The following is a 21,665-nucleotide window of genomic DNA, read 5'->3' as shown; positions in this document are numbered from 1 at the left end:
ATGGTTGGTTGCAGTGATGTTTGCCTTCAATTCATCGATCGATGTTAGATGTTCCTTATAAACTTTGCCCTTCAGAAATCCCCAGAGGAAGGAATCTGGTGGAGTTAAATCTGCCAAATCAAAGTGTGCCTCATCTGTCATGATGACCTTGTTTGTGAATTTGGCATGCTCATTGCATTAAAAAAAAAATTTCATTGCAGTTAAAGTGCTCTATAATTAAAAACTTTCAAGTATTATCTGTGAAACAAAGAAAACAATAATTAGTTATCTCAAGAATGCTTCCGGCTTGAAAGATTGCAAATGCGTCAGATATAAATGCCCCACCCTGTATATAACACGTGTAAAATGCAGACAAAAAGATTGATAGAGTAAATAATTCGATTTTCTATGACAACAAAGTTCCTCACCAACCAAATTGTAAAAATTTAAATTTGAAAAACCTAATCTTCCGCATTGCCCACGCACTGTAAACATTGCTGGCTTTTCATCAGGGCCACTTCATCCAATCTGTCATGTTTCCCAGAGATATCTTATTGGTCAACACTTGTTTAATCTTTTCTGCATCCACTTGGTGCAATTGTATGGAATTTTAATATCATCATCCATTGCTCCACTGACGATACCCAGATTGACCTTTCCATTGATTCAGAGGAGGTGCTCTCTTCTGCATCTCTCTTCTCTCATAGTCTGAAATTCAAATGTGGATGTCCAAGAACTTTCTCAAACTGGATGCTGCTACCATTGATCTTGCGGGTTGTTGGCCTCTCATTGGTCATTAAAAAGCTTCAACTCCAGACAGTGAAACTTGAGATCACCATCTGATCCCTGCTTGCACAGTTTCAGATCAAGGTGGCACCACGAACCAAACTCTTTCCTATATGCCACACATTGATAAAATCTCCAAATCTATGTTATTCCATCCATCCATCCATTGGGACCATACTCTGTGCAGAGCGTTGGTGCTGCTTAAGCAGTCTCTTTGGCTATTGGGCACAATCCTGGGCAGGTCGACACTCTGACACAGGATACCAGCATGCTGGCACTCATTCTGCCGACCTCAGAAGGATGACAGACAGAGATTTTACTCCACCTGCACAATATTAAACAAATTCACAAATGCTTGGATCAAAGGAAGACCGAAACTTCGGTTCGTGCTCTTATAACATCAGGCCTTGTGGTTAGCACACTTGCCTACCTGCATCTTGTCAGAGTTCATGCTGAGAAATTTGATTGTGTCACTCCAATCCTCAAAGCACTGATTTCATTGGCTCCCAGTAAGCCCACATACAGTTTTCAAAATAATGCTGGTAACATTTAAAGCCAAACATAAGTTTGGCATTATGTATGGCTTTAAAGGTCATCAGCATTATTATGCCCATATTTCTGACCGAGTCACACCTCACACCCCAGCAAGAACGTGATGGCCGAACAACGGGAATCTCCTGGTAGTTCCTCGCTTTTATGATGAAGGCTTTTGGTGATGAGGTGTTCTTCAGATAGCTCTTTGACTGTGGAATTCTCTACCTTTTAAAATTTGCAAAAACTAATGTATAATTTTATTTATTCATTTTAATCTCTCCTAAAATACCATCTTTTTGCAGTTGTTTTCATATATTATGACATCTCTCACCTCTTCCTTCTTTGTAAAGCACTTTGAGGTTTTGCTTCTCAACAAAAAGTGCTATTTTATTTTAAAATAATAATTGTCATAATCTATTTAGTTATTATTTTTCTCCAGTATGGGATGTAACGATACTTTGACAGTGTACACGTCCCACTATTTGAATCCTGTAAACATTGTTGTTTAGACTGTGCCAATTCCTTAAGGCATACTGGAGCTCCTGCAGTATCTGTAATTGCACTGGATTGGGTAATTGTCACCTTCTCTAGCACGTCCCATTCTCCTTTGATAAGGTTCCGGTTAGGAGACCTCACTGGCCGAGACATCCATTCAATGGCTTGCATCATGTTCAAGATTAACAAATGTTCATTTCTCAATGTGGGCAAACATTTGTTTTCAGCCAAAAATGAAATTAGGCCCATCTACACCAACACAAGGTCTCCCTATTAGATGGAGGAATAGGTAACTAACAGCAGTGATGGTGCTTTGTGAATGATATGGAAGTGTGTCCTTCCCTTTTCCATATCTGTCATGTTCTGTAACATACTTTCAAGTTGTCTCTGGAGTCTCAACCTTGGCTTGCCTCCCAGTAAGACAGAATCTCAACTTATCAGTGAAGAGAACTGGCATCTCCTGACATTTCCAGTTCTTTGATATGAGCTTCACGTGCAGGACACCACAACTTGGGACACATTGAGTAATTTAGTGACGTGATGTTGAGTTTTCCAATACCATCCCCCCCCCCCCCCCCCGTTCATGTCCTCATTAGTTAATGTCTGATTTGTCTCTGAGTGATGACAGTTAATGTGAGGGTAGTTTTTAACTAAGGACTCACACATGTACCTGGACAGGTAACTTGGGACTCACACATGTACCTGGATTTGTTTGAGCGATGACAGTTAATGCGAGGGTAGTTTTAAACTAAGGACTCACACATGTACCTGGACAGGTAACTAAGGACTCACACATGTACCTGGATTTGTTTGAGCGATGACAGTTAATGCGAGGGTAGTTTTTAACTAAAGACTCACACATATACCATGGTTTGTGGGTACGCCACTATTTATTTATTTGTTCATTTAAAATGTAGGAACACCCTATTTACCTGGTGTATACAAACCCAACCAGACACGGTGGTGTAATGATTAGAGCATCCACTGTGAGTTTGGGAGGTCAGTGGTTCAGTTTGTCGAAGAATGAACTTCATTGCATTTTCGATTGCTTGTAACGAGGAACAAAATTTCAATGCATTTCCCAGCTATAAGCCATCGATGGATTTTCCCAGCAGTGACATACCTCTTCAAGTGAACTAGAATGGCACTCAGAAGAGCGTACACCTCTGCCAGGCTGAACAGTTTACATTTTGTATCCAACTGATAGGCCAGATCTGGATCAGGACCTGAGCAACTCGTCCACAGCTTTTTGAGATATCGTGCGATCCATCGTTTTTGGCCTTATCTCTTAATGGTGAGGAATTACTCAAAAAATTCTAGTGTCCGAATCTGGATCCAGATCGTCACCAAAATCAAATGATTTTCTACTTGTCAATAATTATACAACCTATCCACCAAGATTCGTCCAAATCCGTCCGCAACTTTTTGAGATATCCTGTTCACGACAGGCAGACAGACAAGGGTGAAAACATAACCTCCGTCCACCATCGGTGGTGGAGGTTAAAATATTAACAATGGAGACCATACTCTTAAGAGCTTCGGAGCTTTCTCGCCAAGTCAATAAATATTTCAAGGCCGGAATAAATCCTGGAAGGATCGCCACTCCAATCGATGCTCGACAGAAGGTGGCAGGAATTTGCAATTTTTTCAGCATGTTAGCAATAACTCACCAACTCGTCACGAAATATATTGTGGGATCTTTAATGTCCACCAACAGCTAGTGCTAGCAGACAGATCCTGCAGCTTAATGTCCTTTCGGTAGATGGTGCAAACATCGATGCCTCGCCCCGCCTGCAAACCACCATGGTGATAACTGTGTCGACATTATAACCTGGTCGGCTGTGTCTGTCTCGTCAAATACTGTGTTGTCTGTTGTCTCTGCATGTGTACATATGCTTTGTGTGGGACACCTTTTCCATAACCCCAAGATCATGGAGAAAGAAAGAATAAAGTATAATTGAATATCAAAAATGACCTCCCTATAATGTACAAGTTGATCAAACATTTCTGTGGTGTTGAGTTAAAGTGAGGAAGGAAAAGTTGTAGAGAGGGAGATGGGAGAACAGAATTTGTAAATCGAAGAACATGTTTCTTTCATGAAGGGACCCCAAGGGGCTGATGGTCGCCCTGGATCAAAGGGTCGCACTGGACCACGCGGGAGGCCCGGATCCCCTGGATATGGTGGACCCGTTGGAGCACCTGTGAGTATTGTCCTGGACCACACCATTCAACCCACCCCTTAATGAGACACACATCCTGAGTTTAACTTTGAACTTCACAAACATGTTAATTGTTTATAAGTTATTTGATTGTTTATTGATTCCACAATGACAATGAGAAATCCTGCAGTTATGGATCTTTCTATTTAAAACATAAAAGTTATGCACATATCAATGCCTGCTTTCTTTTTTCATGTGGATCGAGGTGATTTTTTTTTTTTAATTCGAATATAGTGTTAATATCTCTTTTTTTATTTTATTAATAATGCAACAAATAGTTGTGAGCTTATAATTTTAAATGATTAGTGATTTGTACAAGTCAAAACAGTGTCAAAAGATCGAACAAAATAAATCAATGAAATAACTTTCTCTCTGTTGATACTATTGTTATGATTTAATCCTCATGATGGTGTTTCACTGTAATGGAACTTCTCTTCAACAGGGAGATGCAGGTGGCTCTGGATCACAAGGCTACACAGGTTTACCAGGAGCACGGGTGTGTTTCACTTTTATCTCTAAAATTGTGTGTGTGTGTGTGTGTGTGTGTGTGTGTGTGTGTGTGTGTGTGTGTGTGTGTGTGTGTGTGTGTGTGTGTGTGTGTGTGTGCGTGTGTGCGCACGTACATGTAATTTTTATTCCGTACAAGAGTTAATGGGGGAGGTGAATGACAAAGTGCAGCACGTTCACAAACTACCAAAGAGTATGGGTGCAATGAGGAAAAAAGATATAACACAAAATCGAGTGGCAATGGCCCGGAAAGGAACAGAATGGGAAAGAATCATCATGTGTGGAAGAGATTGTGGATGTGCATGGGTGAGTGCATGAGGGAGTGTGATGGGTGAGTGCATTTGAAGGAATAGAGTGATAAGGATGAGTCGATGGATGCAGGTTGATGATTCTGCAGTCATTTGAATGTGGGGATGAACTTTTTATTCTATTCTCGTCTCTCAGAAAAACCCAGTATATGAAGACATCAAGGTTCCTTTGTCTCACCTTGTGCTTTCTTCCCTGTAATTCTTCCTGTTTCATGCTGGATGCAGGGTGCAGCAGGCAAGAGTGGAGAGAGGGGTCCTTCTGGTTTGGTTGGACCAGTGGTATGAATACACTTTCACATTTAGAAATAATATGCAATTTTTTTTTTTTTTTAATGGGACTGAAGTTTTGTTGAAGTTTTGTTGATTAGCCTTTGCACATAAGTTGGTGATTACGAGAGGGAAATATTGATGAGGAATTTTCAGGTGTTCCTAGAGAATTAATCCCTGACGATATTTCCAAATTTTCAAACTGATATCTCCACCAGGTAACCAACCGGGATGGATCGTGGTCTTTTGTTGTACTCTGCAATTATTTATTTGTGCTAGAATTATATTTGTTGAAATCTGTTCTCGCAAAAAAGGAATTGACATCTGAATGATACTTGTTTATTTTGTAGTTTTTCTTTTGCCGCTAACTTGAGGGTTTCCTTACAGAAGCGAGCACGCGACTTTGGAATCATTCATGAGTGTACAATGAGTCTTGTAGATATATCATTGGAATATCATTTAACTTCCGCTGGCACCCCAATGAGAAATCACTCTAACTTATTGAACCAAGTTGCAACTTATAGATGTGTCCACTTGACCTAAACACCAATTCCCCAACAAAGATGCACTTCAAGAAGATATGGAAAGCTCTGCACTTGTAAAGAGTACCCAATCTGACAATGGCATAAACAATAAGGAATGTCACACCTGCCATGCCCAACTGTTCCCATCTCTTCTGGGTGTTTTTCTCAGTTGCAGCCTTGCCTGAAGCAAGGGAGGGGATCAAAGTAGGAGGTGTGGACAGAGGAGTGAGTCCGACTCCTCTGCACCACTCAAAAGACAACACTGCTTGGCATGGCAACACATTGCGGGGAAAACGTAGCATAAGTCAATCGTTTGAGTAATTTTTCCATGTAAGGTCATTCTTTATTTTTCATAATCTTCACACTTTTTAAAGAGTGATGCTAAAGGTTCACTGCAGAAATATCAGGGCTATACAAGTTAATAAAAACAACGTTTTTAAACAGAGGAGGATGTGAAGTTGTGAATGTTGGGTCTGTGTGTGTGTGTGTGTGTGTGTGTGTGTGTGTGTGTGTGTGTGTGTGTGTGTGTGTGTGTGTGTGTGTGTGTGTGTGTGTGTGTGTGTGTGTGTGTGTGTGTGTGTGTGTGTGTGTATATATATATATATATATATATATATATATATATATATATATATATATATATATATATATATATATATATATATATATATATATATATATATATATATATATATTCCGGAGACAAGCCCAGATGGCCCATGTTCTCAAATCTTCTCTGCCATTATTGCTCCTCCTCTATCTGCCCAATTAAGTCTGTCCATCTACATTGACCACATCCCCTCCACATGGAAGTCAGCATACCACTTTTGTTCACAAGAAGGGTGCAAAAACAGACCCTACTAACTATGGAACAGTGAGTTTGCTTCCATTTACAAGCAGAGTCATTGAATCCATCATTGCTTCTGATGTTATCTTTCCTGTTTTCAAAAAAAAAATCTTATTTCTGACCATAAGCTTCAATTCCTTCCTAGTCAATCAACTCGTGACAGGCTTCTGCCCCCCTCTCAGCAATGGCCAGAGGACTTCAATCTCAAAAAAGTGATTAGGATCATTTTCCTGGACATATCTCTGGCATTCAACACAGTCTGACAACATGCTTCATTTGCCAAGCAGTCTTCCTGGGGCATTGAAGGCTACCTTCATTCCTGGATTTCTGACTTCCTCCACTCATTCAGTCAACATGTTTTCATCAATGGAACCCTCTCCTCTCCTCTCTCAATGGAGGCAGGAGTTTCCCAAGGTAGTGATTTCTTCATCTGTATTAATGACCTCTCTGATGCTCTGGAAAACCATCTCTTCCTTTTTGCAGATGACTCCAAATTGTGTTGTACTGTACCCCATCCTTTTGCTAGGCAGACAGCAGTAAATATCTCTGCTCATCTGGAAATGATTAGACTTTGGTCTGATAAATGGAACATGTCCTTCAATCTTATCACTCTGGAACGATCATCAGTCAAACGTACCTATCTATTTCCCTGGTCATCGACTGGAAGAGATTCAGTCTCTTGTACTTCTAGGCCTCCCTATCAGCCACAACCTTTCCTTGGCCAACCACATAGCACAGCTGGCTTCCATCAACATGCAAGTCTTTCTTGAGAAAATCAAAGTTACAATGTTTAGAAGGCCATTGTCTCTAGCTCATTGGAGCACTGCTCTCATTTATGGACTGATGGCCCATCAGTCTCTCCTGAATTCTGTTGAATCTAAAGCTCTCAATATTATTGGAATATCTAATGATGAGGCTGAAGCACAAGGTTCATTTCTCTCACATCGCAGGCAGGTTGGTAGTCTCTCTGTTTTCGACCATCTATTCTCCACCATTTCTCGCTCAGTCCTCTGTAACTCCAGGATGCATGTGTTCTTCCAGTAACACTCTCCTGCTCAAACTCCTAAAATCCATGGTGACTGCACATCTCAGCTCTTGTATTCCTTGTTTCTCCCATCTATGGAACCATCTTCCAGAGGCTGTTCTCTCTCACTCTTCTTTACATGGCTTCAAGCAGGCAGTGTACTACCACCTTGTGTCATCCCCCATTTTGGCCAATGATATTCCTTATCCATATTAACCCTTCCGAACTCAACCTTTTAATTGCTAGTTTCAGCATTTCCTCCCCGACTCTATCTAGTTTCCTTTCCTGGTCATTTACCCCCTTGTTGTTTGTCCCACTGTCAGTTCTACCTTGCTCTTCCATGAGCCTCACTTCTGTAAAGAAAATGAAAACACAGAAATGCTGATATTTGTGTTTGTACAACACTCTTTAATCTCATCTTCCATTTTGAATGAGTAGTGCAGTTAGAATGTGTGGTCCATCCAATTAAAATGTCGAGGTTGTGGACACCCCATGAACACCTGCTGACTTGTTTCTCATCACAGGGTGCAGATGGTCCTCGAGGTGAAAGGGGACCTGCTGGTGGTCGTGGAACAATGGTGTGTTTTCCTACCCTAACCCTTCCCATACCAGCCCCCCCCCCCCCCACCCCCTTTATCATATACGGTGTAGATTTTATGCTCCTGAGAGTTAAAATTATTGCCATTGATTTTATTTTTCCATTCTTTCCAACTTCTGCCCTCCCCCCCCACCTTCCCTTCCCCTCCCTGTCCACTCACCCGGCCAATCCAACTCCAGGGTCCGGCTGGTGCAGCAGGAATAGGAGGAGAGCGGGGCCGAGCTGGAAACATTGTAAGATATTAATAACAGCACCTAATGAGTTAACTTTACATTGGCTGTGAATTATTTTTTAACCTTTTTTTGAACATTGAACTTTTTTCTAGGGTGCAGCTGGAGCAAGGGGTGCATCAGGACCTGCAGGAGTACAGGTATGATTGACTATTATATGAGATTTTCAAAATATGTCACATTGAATTTAAACAGCTCATGTTTTAGGATTTAGGACAGATTTGTGGAAAGGCTAAAAAGGGAGGAACTGCAACTGATAACATGACTGGTAAGAGCAGGAGGGAAAAGAAAATAATTACAGGAAGGGAAAACTTAAGGAATACTCTCCACCAATGCCAGGAGTTAAAACAATAACATGGAATTGAGCTTGAAGCTAAAGCCGATAGTGAGGACTATGATATAGTTGCAGGAAGTGAGATTTGGTTTCATGAGGAGAGAAACTGCAGAGCAGAACTAGAAATCTACAAGATGTATCGGTGTGATAATAAAAATAAAATAAAATTAGAGGAGGTGTAGCAATCTGGGTAAAAGACAATTTTGTATCGAGAGAGGGATGACGTGAAGGAGGGGATTCATGAAGATTCTGTTTGGGTAGAGAACAGTAGGAAGCTTTTGAAGGGTGCCAGGTGTGGGAAGAGCATGAAAGAAGAGTGATCATGAAGATTTCTGAGGTTTATGAGGTAAGGAAAGAGTATTGATTATTATCATGGAGTTTAACTTACCAGGGATAGATTGGGTCCAGGAACAGTGAAAGGGCAGAGCAGATGAAGATTTCCGAGATTTAGTCAAAGATTGTTTTTAACCCAGTTTGTAGATAATCCCACGAGGGGGAGTGCAGTGTTAGACCTCCTTTTTTTTAGTAACATTTAGGGACAAGTGACCATAACATAATGTGTCTAAGTATTCTGTTAAGAGTTAGAGTTCAGGATAGTTGGGTTAGGCTATTAGATTTCAGGAAGGCAAACCTTGAGGGTGTGAGGAGATAGCTGGCTGCTGTAAGCTAACAATCGGACAATCAGCGTCAGAGAAATGTTAGCTGAAGGGCCCATCTTTGACAGGCAGTAAAAACACTTAAGTACTGTTCTTCGCAAACAACTCATGCTCTGTGATCGTTGCATTATTTAATTAGTTTCAAATCGAATTATTTTCTGTGCACATACATCTTTACAACTGAATTCGAGCTTAAGTTTCCCCCAAAAAGACATGGACTCATTTTAATTTTTGGAAAATGCAATCCCTGGAGTTTTGGCTACACATACATACATACATGGATACGCCAAAGCTTCATTCTAGTAAGATAATGATGATGATGATGATGATGATGATGATGATGGGCAACCTTCATGAGTAAATATGTAGAGTGCAAAATGAGTATATTTAAGTGAGGTGTAAATCTAGAGGCAGAAAGAGGTCAGGGTAATTGAATAGGGAGATAAGGATAAGCAGAAGGGATTTATTAGGAATAAAACATCAGGACGGGAATCGGACTCAGTTCAGTAAAGGAGTAAATAGAGGAGGCTAGTTAAGAAAATAAGTTGGCAAACCAAAAAATAAAGTAAGGAGGATATGGCCAGAGCATAAGAAGTTATGTATTTGTATGCAGCCTATGGCTGCTTGGCTGCATCATCCTCTGGGGGGCACAGCTGTGCCACTGATGCAATGCCCCTATTACCAGCACACTGGTACGTATTTCAACAACCTCATTTCACCAAAGGATGACAGGCTGAGTCAACCCACCTGGTTCTTAATTCTTCAGCACAACAAGAGATTGAAGTTGAGACCCTGAGGATCTCAAACTAGCCACCCTAACCATTAAGCTAACGCCAAGCTTCGTGTAAGAGGTAAAGAACAGGTTAAGAAAAGTGTGCGCTCGTAGAGGTATAGTTATTGTCAAGACCAATTGGTTAGTGATAAATGTGAGATGGCAGGCTTATTAAATAGTTATTTTGCTTCAACATTTACACAAACGAACAGTCAGGAGACTTACCAATTGCTGAGAAAATCGATCTCAGAGATGAGGACTGGCTTTAAAGAAGACCCAGTTAGGAGAGGAAGTTAAGAAGTGGCTAATAAAACTAAGAGAAGATAAGCTCTGGGGCAGAGAATACGCATCCAAGGGCATTGAGGGAGGTAGCTGAGCAGATAAGCATGATGTTAACTGAGCAGATAAGCATGATGTTAACTGAACAGAAAAGCATGATGTTAACTGAACAGAAAAGCATGATGTTAACTGAGCAGATAAGCATGATGTTTACTGAGCAGATAAGCATGATGTTTACTGAGCAGATAAGCATGATGTTAACTGAGCAGATAAGCATGATGTTAACTGAGCAGATAAGCATGATGTTAACTGAACAGATAAGCTTGATGTTAACTGAGCAGATAAGCATGATGTTAACTGAACAGATAAGCTTGATGTTAACTGAGCAGATAAGCATGATAAGTGTGATGTTAACTGAGCATATAAGCATGTTAACTGATTGGATCATCATGATGTTAACATAGCAGATAAGAGTGATGTTAACATAGTGGATATGCATGATGTTAACATAACGGATAAGCATGCTGTCAACATCGCGGATGAGCGTGATGCTAACATTGTGGATAAGCATGGTGTCAACGTAGCTGATGAGCATGATGTTAACATAGCAGATAAGCATGATGTCAACATATTGGCTTAGCGTGATGTCAGTATCGTGGATAAGCATGATGTTAACATAGCAGAAAAGCATGATATTAACATTGCGGATAAGCGTGATGTCAACATATTGGCTTAGCGTGATGTTAACATCGCGGATAAGCGTGATGTCAACATATTGGCTTAGCGTGATGTTAGCATCGTGGATAAGCATGATGTTAACATTGCGGATAAGCGTGATGTTAACATATTGGCTTAGCGTGATGTTAGCATCGTGGATAAGCATGATGTTAACATTGCGGATAAGCGTGATGTGAACATATTGGCTTAGCGTGATGTTAGCATCGTGGATAAGCGTGATGTTAACATCGCGGATAAGCGTGATGTCAACATATTGGCTTAGCGTGATGTTAGCATCGTGGATAAGCGTGATGTTAACATCACGGATAAGCGTAATGTTAACCGATATCTTAAATAGCTCACTGGAGTCAGGACAGGTACCAGAAAATTTGAGAGAAGCAAATGTAACACCATTGTTTAAGAAAGGATCCAGAAAGGAAGTGGGGAACTTCTTCTTCTTCTTCTTCTTCTTCTTCTTGCGTATGGCAGCATAGCTGTCGGGGTAGCTATCATTTCTTGGAAGCACAACTGTCGCTGATGCAGTGCTCCTCTACCAGTACACACTGGTACTCATTTCGCCGACCTCGGAAGGATGACAGGCTGAGTCAACCCCCTGGTATATTAATTCAGCGGCCAACGGGGCTTAAACCCAGGACCCTAGGATCCCAAACCGCTACCCTAACAACTAAGCCAACACCAGGCTTGGGGAACTATCGACCCATTAGTTTAACTTCTGTTGTGGGGAAGATGTTCGAGACATTGAAAAGGGATCAGATGAGGAACCATTTAAATATATTTTATTCTAAATAAAGGCAGTCTGCACGGATTTACAAAAGAGAGGTCAGGTTGAACAAATTCATTGTTCTCCAAAACAGTTCTGACTGGGTGGATGAGGGAAGTGCAGTGGATATAGTGAATCTTGACTTTCAGAAGACATTTGAAAAGGTACCACATTGGAGGCTGTTTGCTCAGGCAAGGGCACTTGTGGAATGGAAGCCAACTTATGGGTAGAGGAGCCAACTGAATTGAAACTGGCATAGTGATAGAAAGCCACGAATGCCTATGAGTGGGAGGATGTCTGGCTGGGAAGATTAAGTGGTGAGGTACCTGAGGGATCAGTTCTGGAACAATTTTTATTCATTATTTACATCAATGATTTGGACAGTGGGGTTTTGAGTCGGCTTACAAATTTGCAGATGACACAAAACTTTGAGGTATAGCAGGTAGAAGAAAGGGAGGTGATCAGATTCAGGAAAGTCCAGACACTTTCCTCGATTTGGCAAAATATTAGCAGACGCAGTTCAACACAGGGAATTGTAAGGGACTGGAGATTGGTAAGAAAAATGAAAATAACGTTTAAGTAATGCAATGGGCAGTCTTGGAGCATTTGAATCAGGAGAAGGATCTGGGATTGGTAATATATATATATATATATATATATATATATATATATATATATATATATATATGGGATGGGTGTGGGTGGAGGTAAGCAGACAGGATAGTGCGAGACAGCTATAAGTAAAGCTAATAGAGTATTGGTTTGGTTGTTGTTGTTGTAGCCTTAGTCTGAAAAGACCGGTGGAACTCAAACATCCAGCAGCGTCCACCAGAAGCTCCCAGAGATCTCGTGAAGAAGAGATGTTGAAGAGGTGTACGTGTTGGACCAGGAAGGGGCAGCTAGTCATAATACGTGTGGTGCTTTGTAGGGCATTTATATGGAGGGGACATGTTGGGCTTAGTGTCGGTTGCATGCTATGCTGATATATTGCATAAGGGAGGGGCGATGTCCACACTGGAATCTAGCCAGATGGACTCTCATTTCACGACTGTTGCTTCAGAAGAGTGAATTTCAGGGTGGGGGGGGGAGGGGATATTGGGGTTTGGGATTTTTGGGAGCAAAACATGTTTGACGGACAATGTTCTTTGTTCTGTGATGATAGATTGTTTGTCAATTTGACGGCCCATGGAGGTGTTTTATGGGGGAGAAGGTGTAATATTAAGGATCTGAGAGTAATGGTGAGCAGTTGTACGTTTCATATGTCATTGAGGTGGAGCATGGGTGGCCATCGAGTGACATGGGTGAGAGGGATGTTGAGCTGCAGAGGCGATGAATTGAGTTCCTTTCATATTTAGGTGGATTTCATCTGGAGTGCCTTTACTATTACTTTCAGGGTTTTAGATTGTCGGCGTAGGTGGTGAAATTATAAATCAAAAGAGGTGGTGTAAACAGTCTGCAGGAATTTAGTGAGGCCTCTTCTTGAATAGTGTTTTAGTGGTCTCATATGCAGAAGGACAAAGCTGCATAATTAATTAGATTAATTTTGGTGCTAGCTCGACGAAGCCATGAGGAGTGGCTGAAGGAGACAGGGCTTTATACATTAGAAAGAAGACGATTACGAAGGAATCCATTGGAGATATTAAAGATAGTGAAGGGTAGAGATAAATTAAGTGCAGAAGAGTTTTTCAACAGAATGGACAGTGACAAGACCTAGGGCTACAGGCATAGATTAAAGAAGAGAAGAGTTAGGACAGTTGTAAAGTCAGGGTCTTTCACTCAGAGTAATTAATACATGGAATGGTGAACCTGGAAAGGTAGTGACAACAAAAATAAGTAGATATGTTTAAACTGGAATTAGATAGGTATCTTGAACCATTGGGGATAGAGGAGCACATGGGCATTGGCAGTAGTTGTAGGTAACCTGAGTTTGGATAGGTAATTGTTATTGCAATGTCTGTGAAGGATATGGCCATTTTAAGTAAATAAAAGAAATTCAGAAAATGAAAACCTTTTATTTTTGCTCAACTTATTATATTATCATATGCTAGTAATATGCACTTACCACAAATAAAATATGCAGGAAGTAGTTTGTGGATTTTGTACAGTAAATAATAAATAAAAATTCAGAATTGCGCCAAGGAAGCAACTTTGAACAGAACAGTGTTTGAAGATCCAAACTCTGTGAAAAGAACGGCACACGGTGAAGAAAATAGCACAAAAGCTGAAGATCTCCTACAATGGTGTGAGGTACACTTTGCAATGCCTGAAAGAAACTGGCTTCGTACAAGACAAGAAATGTCCAGAAAGGTCCAGAAGAACTTCCGCAAGACAAGACAAGCAATTGATGTTGCTCAGCTTACGCAATCGAAGAAAATCAAGTCAGCAGATGACAAATAAAATGAGAGCAGGCCTGAACATTAACATCTCGTCCAGCACTGTGTGCAGAAGACTGGTTGCAGCAAGTCTCCATGGAAAAGTTGCAGCAAAGAAACACCCAGGTCGAAAAAACCAGTACACATTTTCAACTGGTCTCTATTGGTTCTAATTGGTCTTTAACTGGTCTCTATTGGTTTCAACTGGTACCAGTTAAATTCAGTCAGAATTCCAATTTCCCAGTTGAAAAAACCAGTAGCTCATATTTGTACCAGTTAAAGTCTTACTGGTTCCAGTTGATACCAGTTGCAATGTACTGGTCCCAGTTGATACCAGTTGCAATGTACTGGTCTCCCAGTTGATACCAGTTACAATGTACTGGTCCCAGTTGATACCAGTTAGTTAAATACAATTGTATTTCAACTGGTAATATATCACTCTATTCCAATTTCCATATTAAAACCAGTAAGAAACCAACTGGCTTTACTGGTACCAGTTGGCCACTGGTTTTCAACTGGTACCAGTTGACCAGTAAGCTACTGGTCTTTACTGGTTTTTTGACCTGGGCAACTTCAGAGATGACAGAATAAGGTGTAAAAAACCTGATATTTACAAGGAAATACCATGATTGGGTGGCCGAACAATGGAATTTGGTACTGTGATCTGATGAATCGAAGTTTGAACTCTTTGTATCTAAGAGATGCCAGTTTGTACGCTGAAGACCTGGAAAACATTACGACATGCAATGTTTGCAGCCTACTGTTAAACAAGCTCTGTGACTGTCTAGGGTTGTATCTCAGCTTTTGGTGCATGTAGGAAAACTTGTTAAAACCAAAGGGATGCCAACAAGAAAGAAGTACAAGTCGATACTGCAGCACCAGGCAGTTACAAGTGGAACTCATTTATTCAGAAGAGGATTCCTTTTCCAACAAGATAATAATCCAAAACACGCTTCCAATATAATAAAATGGAATTGGAGAACAAGGTTCCAGCTTGTGTGCTCCAAGTATTAGAATGGCCACTCCAGAGTCTGGATTTGAGTCTCATCGACGCCATATTGGATAACCTGGAAACAGAAGAACAACAGGAGCCCAACTCACCTTACAGAACTCTGGAATGTACTGCAGGATATTTGACACAATCATATCAGTCATACACAGGAAGCGTGGGTGAAAGAGTGATGGCACTTAAGAAGGCAAAGGGTGGACACAGAGTATTTACTCTCTGTCTCTGTCTCTGTCTCTGTCTCTGTCTCTGTCTCTGTCTCTCTCTCTCTCTCGCGAGTGCAGCCTGTGGCTGCTGGTTGCCTCATTGGTTGGGATGCGGCGATGCCACTGATGCAGTGTCCCCCTTACCAGTACACTGGTGCTCATTTTGCCAACCTCAGAAGGATGAAAGGTTGAGCCAACCTCCTGGTGTATTTTTAATTCAGTGGCCAACGGGGCTTGAACTCAGGACCCTAGGATCCCAAGCCGCCACCCTAACCACTAAGCCAACACCAGGCAAAGAGTATTTACTGATACTGTAACATGACACTGTTCTTGCTATTTGCTGGAACAGGTTGTTTCACGCATATTTATCAAGGCTGTTAATTTACAATAATAAACATATATAGCTGTTATAACTGATGATTTGATGAATTTACCCTAAAGTATAAATATCATTGGAATTACCTAAACGTTTGCATTGTACTATACATATGTGTACACACACACACACACACACACACACACACACACACACACACACACACACACACACACACACACACACACACACACACACACACACACACACAAGATCCCTATGCCTGTCCCACTGTTCTCCCCACTTCTACCTACTCTCTCCCCCATTCCCTTTAGTTGATAAACTGATTGATTTAATAATGTGGTACGGATGTCGTGCAGGTATGATGGCCCAAATGGCCTTTTCACGTGTTAAAGTTCTTTGTAGTGAACCAATTCTGTTGATCTGTCCTCGATAGGGGCTTGCTGGTCCCTCTGGTGAAAATGGACTTCCTGGAGCTATTGGGGCAAGGGGCCCCAGGGGAGAGACTGGTGCAGATGGTGCAGATGGAGTCGCTGTGAGTACACATTCTTGACAATCATTTGACCCTTCACGTAACAAGCAGTAACACAAACATGTTGCAAGTAGTTTTACATTCCAGTTTTACATGAAACGTTTGAAAGATTTCTACAAGATCCAAAAACATTCAAAGTGGTTCAAAAGGCTGGTTTTGGCATAGTCTGCAATCAGTCCCTTTGTGATTTGTCCATAATTATTTCCTTTACGATTTGTTTCAAGTGTTTCAAAATTACATTTTAAATCCATAGCTCGTAAACTAACAGTTCAAACAAAGTCAAGGCATATAATGTATCCTGTGCATCCATCAAACTCAATGCTATGTCACTTCAATTGCACACATAAGAGACTCAATATCCTCAATTTTTGGGCCCTTTGTACGTTATCTGTCACTGTGGTGGCATTTTAATGGAAGCTGGACAAGTAGCACAAGCACACAGTCGGTTCATTAATTTAATAGCAAGATTGGCTACATACCAGGCATTCAAAATGGCATCTGATGTTCTCAGAAAGAAAAGAAGAACAAAAGAGTTGAGGTCTATGTTAAACCTAGATTTTGATCATTCCATGAAAGCCTAGTGACTGGCAACTGCAAAGTACACACAGCATTTCTGGTCTCGCCATCTTTCTTCCTTTGTCAGACAAAAGAGATGCCATCAACATGGTAGTTGGTTCAACAAAATGGAATCAAAGCACATACATACAAACATAGCACATAAAACAGGCCTTCATGGGATAAACTGCCCTTGAGCCGAGGGGATTATTGTGCCCCACACATGTATACGAGTCAAAAACCTAATCATAAAGTAAAGATACTAAACAACTGGTTCCATCATCAGATAGAATGCCATGCTGTCAGCAAGAATGTAGGCATTTTGTTTGGACTGTATGATTTTGGGGCAGAAATGTTTAGTTGCAACTGCAATCGCTTCTGCGTCATATGGTAACCATGTGCCTTGCCATCCACATACCTTTGCCTCGAAGAATCCTGCAAGGCAATGTTTCTCACAGCGTGGGACATAGAAGGTGGGACTGATGTCACATTTCACAGCAACATCAGATATGATCCAAAGTTGATGACTGGGGTGTGGGAGCAAAATTGTGCTGTTGGAGGAGAGAGTGGTCTGAGTAGAGGTGAAGTAAAGGCACTGTCTGAGCCTTCAAACCAATCAGTCTTCTTTATGGATTGACAACCTGCTAAAGCCTCATCAAGTAGAGCTAGTTGAGTGGCACATCTGGGGAATGCGTGAGCTCACACTTTATACGATCTCATGAAGGACCACAAATTGCTGACTTTTGTAGAGCACATGGAGAGGAGTGCAATACAGTGAGGACTGGCTCAATGGAGATAATGACAGATGAGAGACCCGTTATGGTTAAGTGTTATCTGAAGAGGCAAGGCCATTAGATCCAATTCTGTGTATTCTCTGGACCATGTGGTCATGATATTTGGGTGAACACATGCAGTAAAACATGTCCACATCAAATGGTATATAACAACTGGAAAGCTTGTCAATTGACCAACACATAAATGGTCAAATCACCAAGGATCACATAACACTTAACCATATGAACTCCAACTTCATTTAATCTTCGTCGATCTTGGTTTATGCGGATTGGGTATCCACTATGCATTTTGCATAGTGCACAGGATTTGGAAATTCATTGAGGTTTGGTTTTCTCCAGGGACTGAATAGGGTATGAAGCAAATAGTTAAAATCTGGAGCCATCAAAGCATGACTTGGCTGCTCACATTACCTTCACATTTTCAGATGTGAGGACTTCGTTTAACAGTGAGATCAAAGCTTGAAATAGTTCAGGTGCGCCGGAGACTAGATTATGTGAATGGAGTTCAAGTCTATGTCAAGGGAGGTCATTATGCATCAACTATAACCATATGTCTACTACGAAGTTCTCCAAGGAGGCTGATAGTTCTTCCACTTCAGTTCGTTCCTCTCAGTGATGGGAGATGCCCCCATTGTAATGCAATATGTTCTCCTCTACGAACACCATTAATACTTGATGTTCTGGGATGCTCATCAGGCTCAAGATGAATGTCAGAAAAGTAGATGATCACCTGTGAACTGAAATTCTTAGTATAACTGTTTACCTGCCAAATATGGTTCATTGATGTCAAGTATTTGACGATGGTTTTACATGTAATCATGGGGTAAGAATTACCAATGTGGCTTGCAATCGACTCAAGCACGCTAACTTCCTGCTTGGCTGTGTGGGAGTTAATCAGCAGGTGTTTCCTGTCCATCACCAATGAAGCCCCAGTTGGGGGTCACTCTGCCTCATTTCGTACTATCCACAAAAAAATGGGGCAAAATTAGAATCCAATGACATTGTAGTGTAGGTTTTGCCTCCAATTCTCAAAAAGGATTGATTGTTTCATTTTAACTGAGGCACCACGCACGGCTTGTTTGCCATCATGTAATCGGTGTGCTTTCAAAAACTTCAATGCCTGTGCTATGCAGATGTTATATCCCTGCTTGGTCAGTCATATAAATGTGAAGCACACATACAGTTGAAATTATATCCCTGAATGCGAGCGAATGAGTTTGAAGACTGCTGTCCACACCAGTTCAGGCCAAGGCTTTCTCCTGCCACGGCTGTGCATATACATAGCTATGTCATTTACAAAGACTAGCAGATACCCATCTACAACGGGTATGGGGGACAGGACGGATCACAGTACTCGGTTACGATAGTTTCTTTGGAATATATATATATACACAGTATATATATATATATATATATATATATATATATATATATATATATATATATATATATATATATATATATATATATATATATATATATATATATATATATATATATATATATATATATATATATATATATATACATACGAGCCTGGTGTTGGCGCAGTGGTAAGGGCAACGGCTTGTGATCCAAAAGGTCCTGAGTTCAAGCCCCGTTGGGCCACTGAATTAATACACCAGGGGGTTGACTCAGCCTGTCATCCTTCCGAGGTCAGCGAAATGAGTACCAGTATACTGGGCCGGTGTATACCCCGGTTAAAATAGGTGTACCATATCCCTGTGTCGTAAGAGGCGACTATGGTTGCGTCAGGAAGGGCATCCGGCGTAAAACATGTGCCAAATCACTATGTGGATCATACGGATGATCCGCTGTGGCGACCCCTAACGGGAGCAGCCGAAAGAAGAAGAAGAAGAAATATATATACACATATATTAGTTGAAAGCTGTTGCTGTGGATGTTAATCAAGTCATTATAGCAATGCAATATCATCGCCATAGCAATGACACATTCCTATACTTTGGTGTAAATTAATTTACCTCAGGGTAGTGCCGGTGGTGATGGCCCTCCTGGAGCACAAGGCCCTGCTGGAATGATGGGAGCAATGGGAGATGCAGGAGGAATGGGAGGTCCTGGTGTCAAAGGTCCATCAGTAAGTATTTCTCAACAATTTATCCTTCAGTCATAGTTTCGTTATTACAGAAGGGTTTTTGTTGTTAATCTTTCCTGAAGTTGGGAAATCTGAAAGGATAGCTTGATTGTCATGTGAAAACTGTCTTTTCACTTTGGCCACAAGCATGGCCAAGTCGAGCATAAGCCTCCGTTTTGATTAAACACTATGTTGGGTACTGTCTCATGGAGTATGCCATATTGACCTGAAGCCTGTAAGGGGACCTTAAGATGGCTATGGCATATTGCAGTCCTTTTGACCACACTATCTTATATGCCATACCGTGGTGTCTGTCCTTACATTTGTCTGTCTCCCATTTGTCAGCCACTTCCCATGTTGCGTTTGAAAAGCTACTGATTGCTTATTTTGCATTTTCATTTCACTTTTCTTGATGCAATATAGTCAGTCACTTTATCATCCCTTCCAGTAATCTTTAAAATCAACATGAACATCTGGGTTAAAGTAGATTTAATACAGATCTTCATGGAGTACCACACAATTTCAAGTAGCTGTATTTTGCCCTCTTTTTACACAAATCCAGCCTCCGCCACCCAAAGCTTTGGCTCTGAATGAAACCAAGAGTGTAACACAATTAACCTTTTTAACATCCATGCAATAATTTAAAATTATTAATTAACTTAAATTTTTCCCATTGCTGGGGGTGGGTACTTTTGCTCGTTTCTGATAGTTAAAGACTCACATGTGCCCCCATGCAAACACCAGGTCAACTCTTCACGGTCATGAAAATGATAGTTTTAAGGAAGCATTAAGTGGAGATTTGCGAAGAAAAGTATCAGCTCTGCAGTTGCTGCAATTATGTATTAGTCATAAAGCTTGCATTGGTTGCATGTTATTAATTGTAATTTAAAAGAAAACTTATGATTTATTTTCTCCTGAAAAGGCTTTCAAGTTCATTTTTTCCTTAAAAATGTTCACGCTTGTTTCTTATCACCAGGGAAGCGTAGGCTCTGCTGGTCCATCAGGAAGTCCAGGCTTGGTTGGATACAGGGTATGTGTGTTGTACTGCTAGCCAAGCAGTCAGTACTCATTCACACTTCTAAGTGAACACATTTTTCTCAGATATCAGATGAGTAACATAAAATAAACGTTAATCGATAAAGAACACAAGTCACATAGTCCTATTTTTTTTTAAAACATTAAATCTGTGACATCACATTATAATATGCATATACCATCATGTCATGTTTTATGCATACTGCCTTGTTGTCAGAACACATAATATAATTAATCTTTCATCCTAAAACAAGGAAGGAAGGAAGGAGTGTCACATGGTGTAATATTTAATATGTTTCCAATTCACAATGGTGTGAGCTACACTGTCTGACCACTTTAGTATGATTTTTTTTTCTCCCAATTATGGCCTGCTTGTTGTTTCGCCATGGCCTCACCCTCAACTGGAGATGCTGTCAGTTCATCATGTGATTTAACATGTGATCCATCTACTTGAAATGGAGAAAGGGAAAGTGCTAACATAATTTCAAGCAGACATGATGGAAGGCACACATGAAACCTGTGGCAGAGCATAAGGCATTCACTTCCATATATCTTGGTGTTTGCCAGGATTGACAGCTGTTCACACAAATATTTTTTGATTAATACAATAAAAGTATTGCAAAAACATGCATAGTTTTCTTTTTCATACAAATTACATGTTCCTCACAAGAAGCAATGGCTGAATAGATGATTGAACAGCAATGGCTATACCTAATGCATTAGATTAACATTTAAGGGATGTTGTGAATGATTATAATTATTCTGTATCACCCAATATTTACTAAACTTTATCTTAATTGGGAACCTCAAAATAGTTGGAGGCCTATTCCTAAAGTTCAGCAATATGTGACTGATTGATTTATTCACATATAACATTAT

General features: G+C 40.6%; 1 protein-coding gene across 1 annotated transcript in view; it reads left to right on the top strand.

Moving 5' to 3' along the window:
• LOC147014077 (uncharacterized) overlaps positions 1-21,665 on the top strand; it is a 71,667-nt gene that overhangs the window by 35,865 nt on the left and 14,137 nt on the right. The window contains exons 24-32 of the mRNA XM_085850589.1: positions 3,897-3,995; positions 4,456-4,509; positions 5,054-5,107; positions 8,015-8,068; positions 8,268-8,321; positions 8,414-8,458; positions 16,215-16,313; positions 19,647-19,754; positions 20,728-20,781. Coding sequence (XP_085706715.1) covers positions 3,897-3,995; positions 4,456-4,509; positions 5,054-5,107; positions 8,015-8,068; positions 8,268-8,321; positions 8,414-8,458; positions 16,215-16,313; positions 19,647-19,754; positions 20,728-20,781 — 621 coding nt within the window. The remainder of the gene's footprint in view (positions 1-3,896; positions 3,996-4,455; positions 4,510-5,053; positions 5,108-8,014; positions 8,069-8,267; positions 8,322-8,413; positions 8,459-16,214; positions 16,314-19,646; positions 19,755-20,727; positions 20,782-21,665) is intronic.

Source organism: Eptatretus burgeri, chromosome 13 (genome assembly GCF_056783735.1).
Source record: "Eptatretus burgeri isolate ZD-2024b chromosome 13, Ebu_testis_v1, whole genome shotgun sequence".
NCBI classification, from domain to species: domain Eukaryota; kingdom Metazoa; phylum Chordata; class Myxini; order Myxiniformes; family Myxinidae; genus Eptatretus; species Eptatretus burgeri.
Note: the sequence above shows the minus strand (reverse complement) of the source record. Positions and strands in the feature narration are given on the sequence as shown.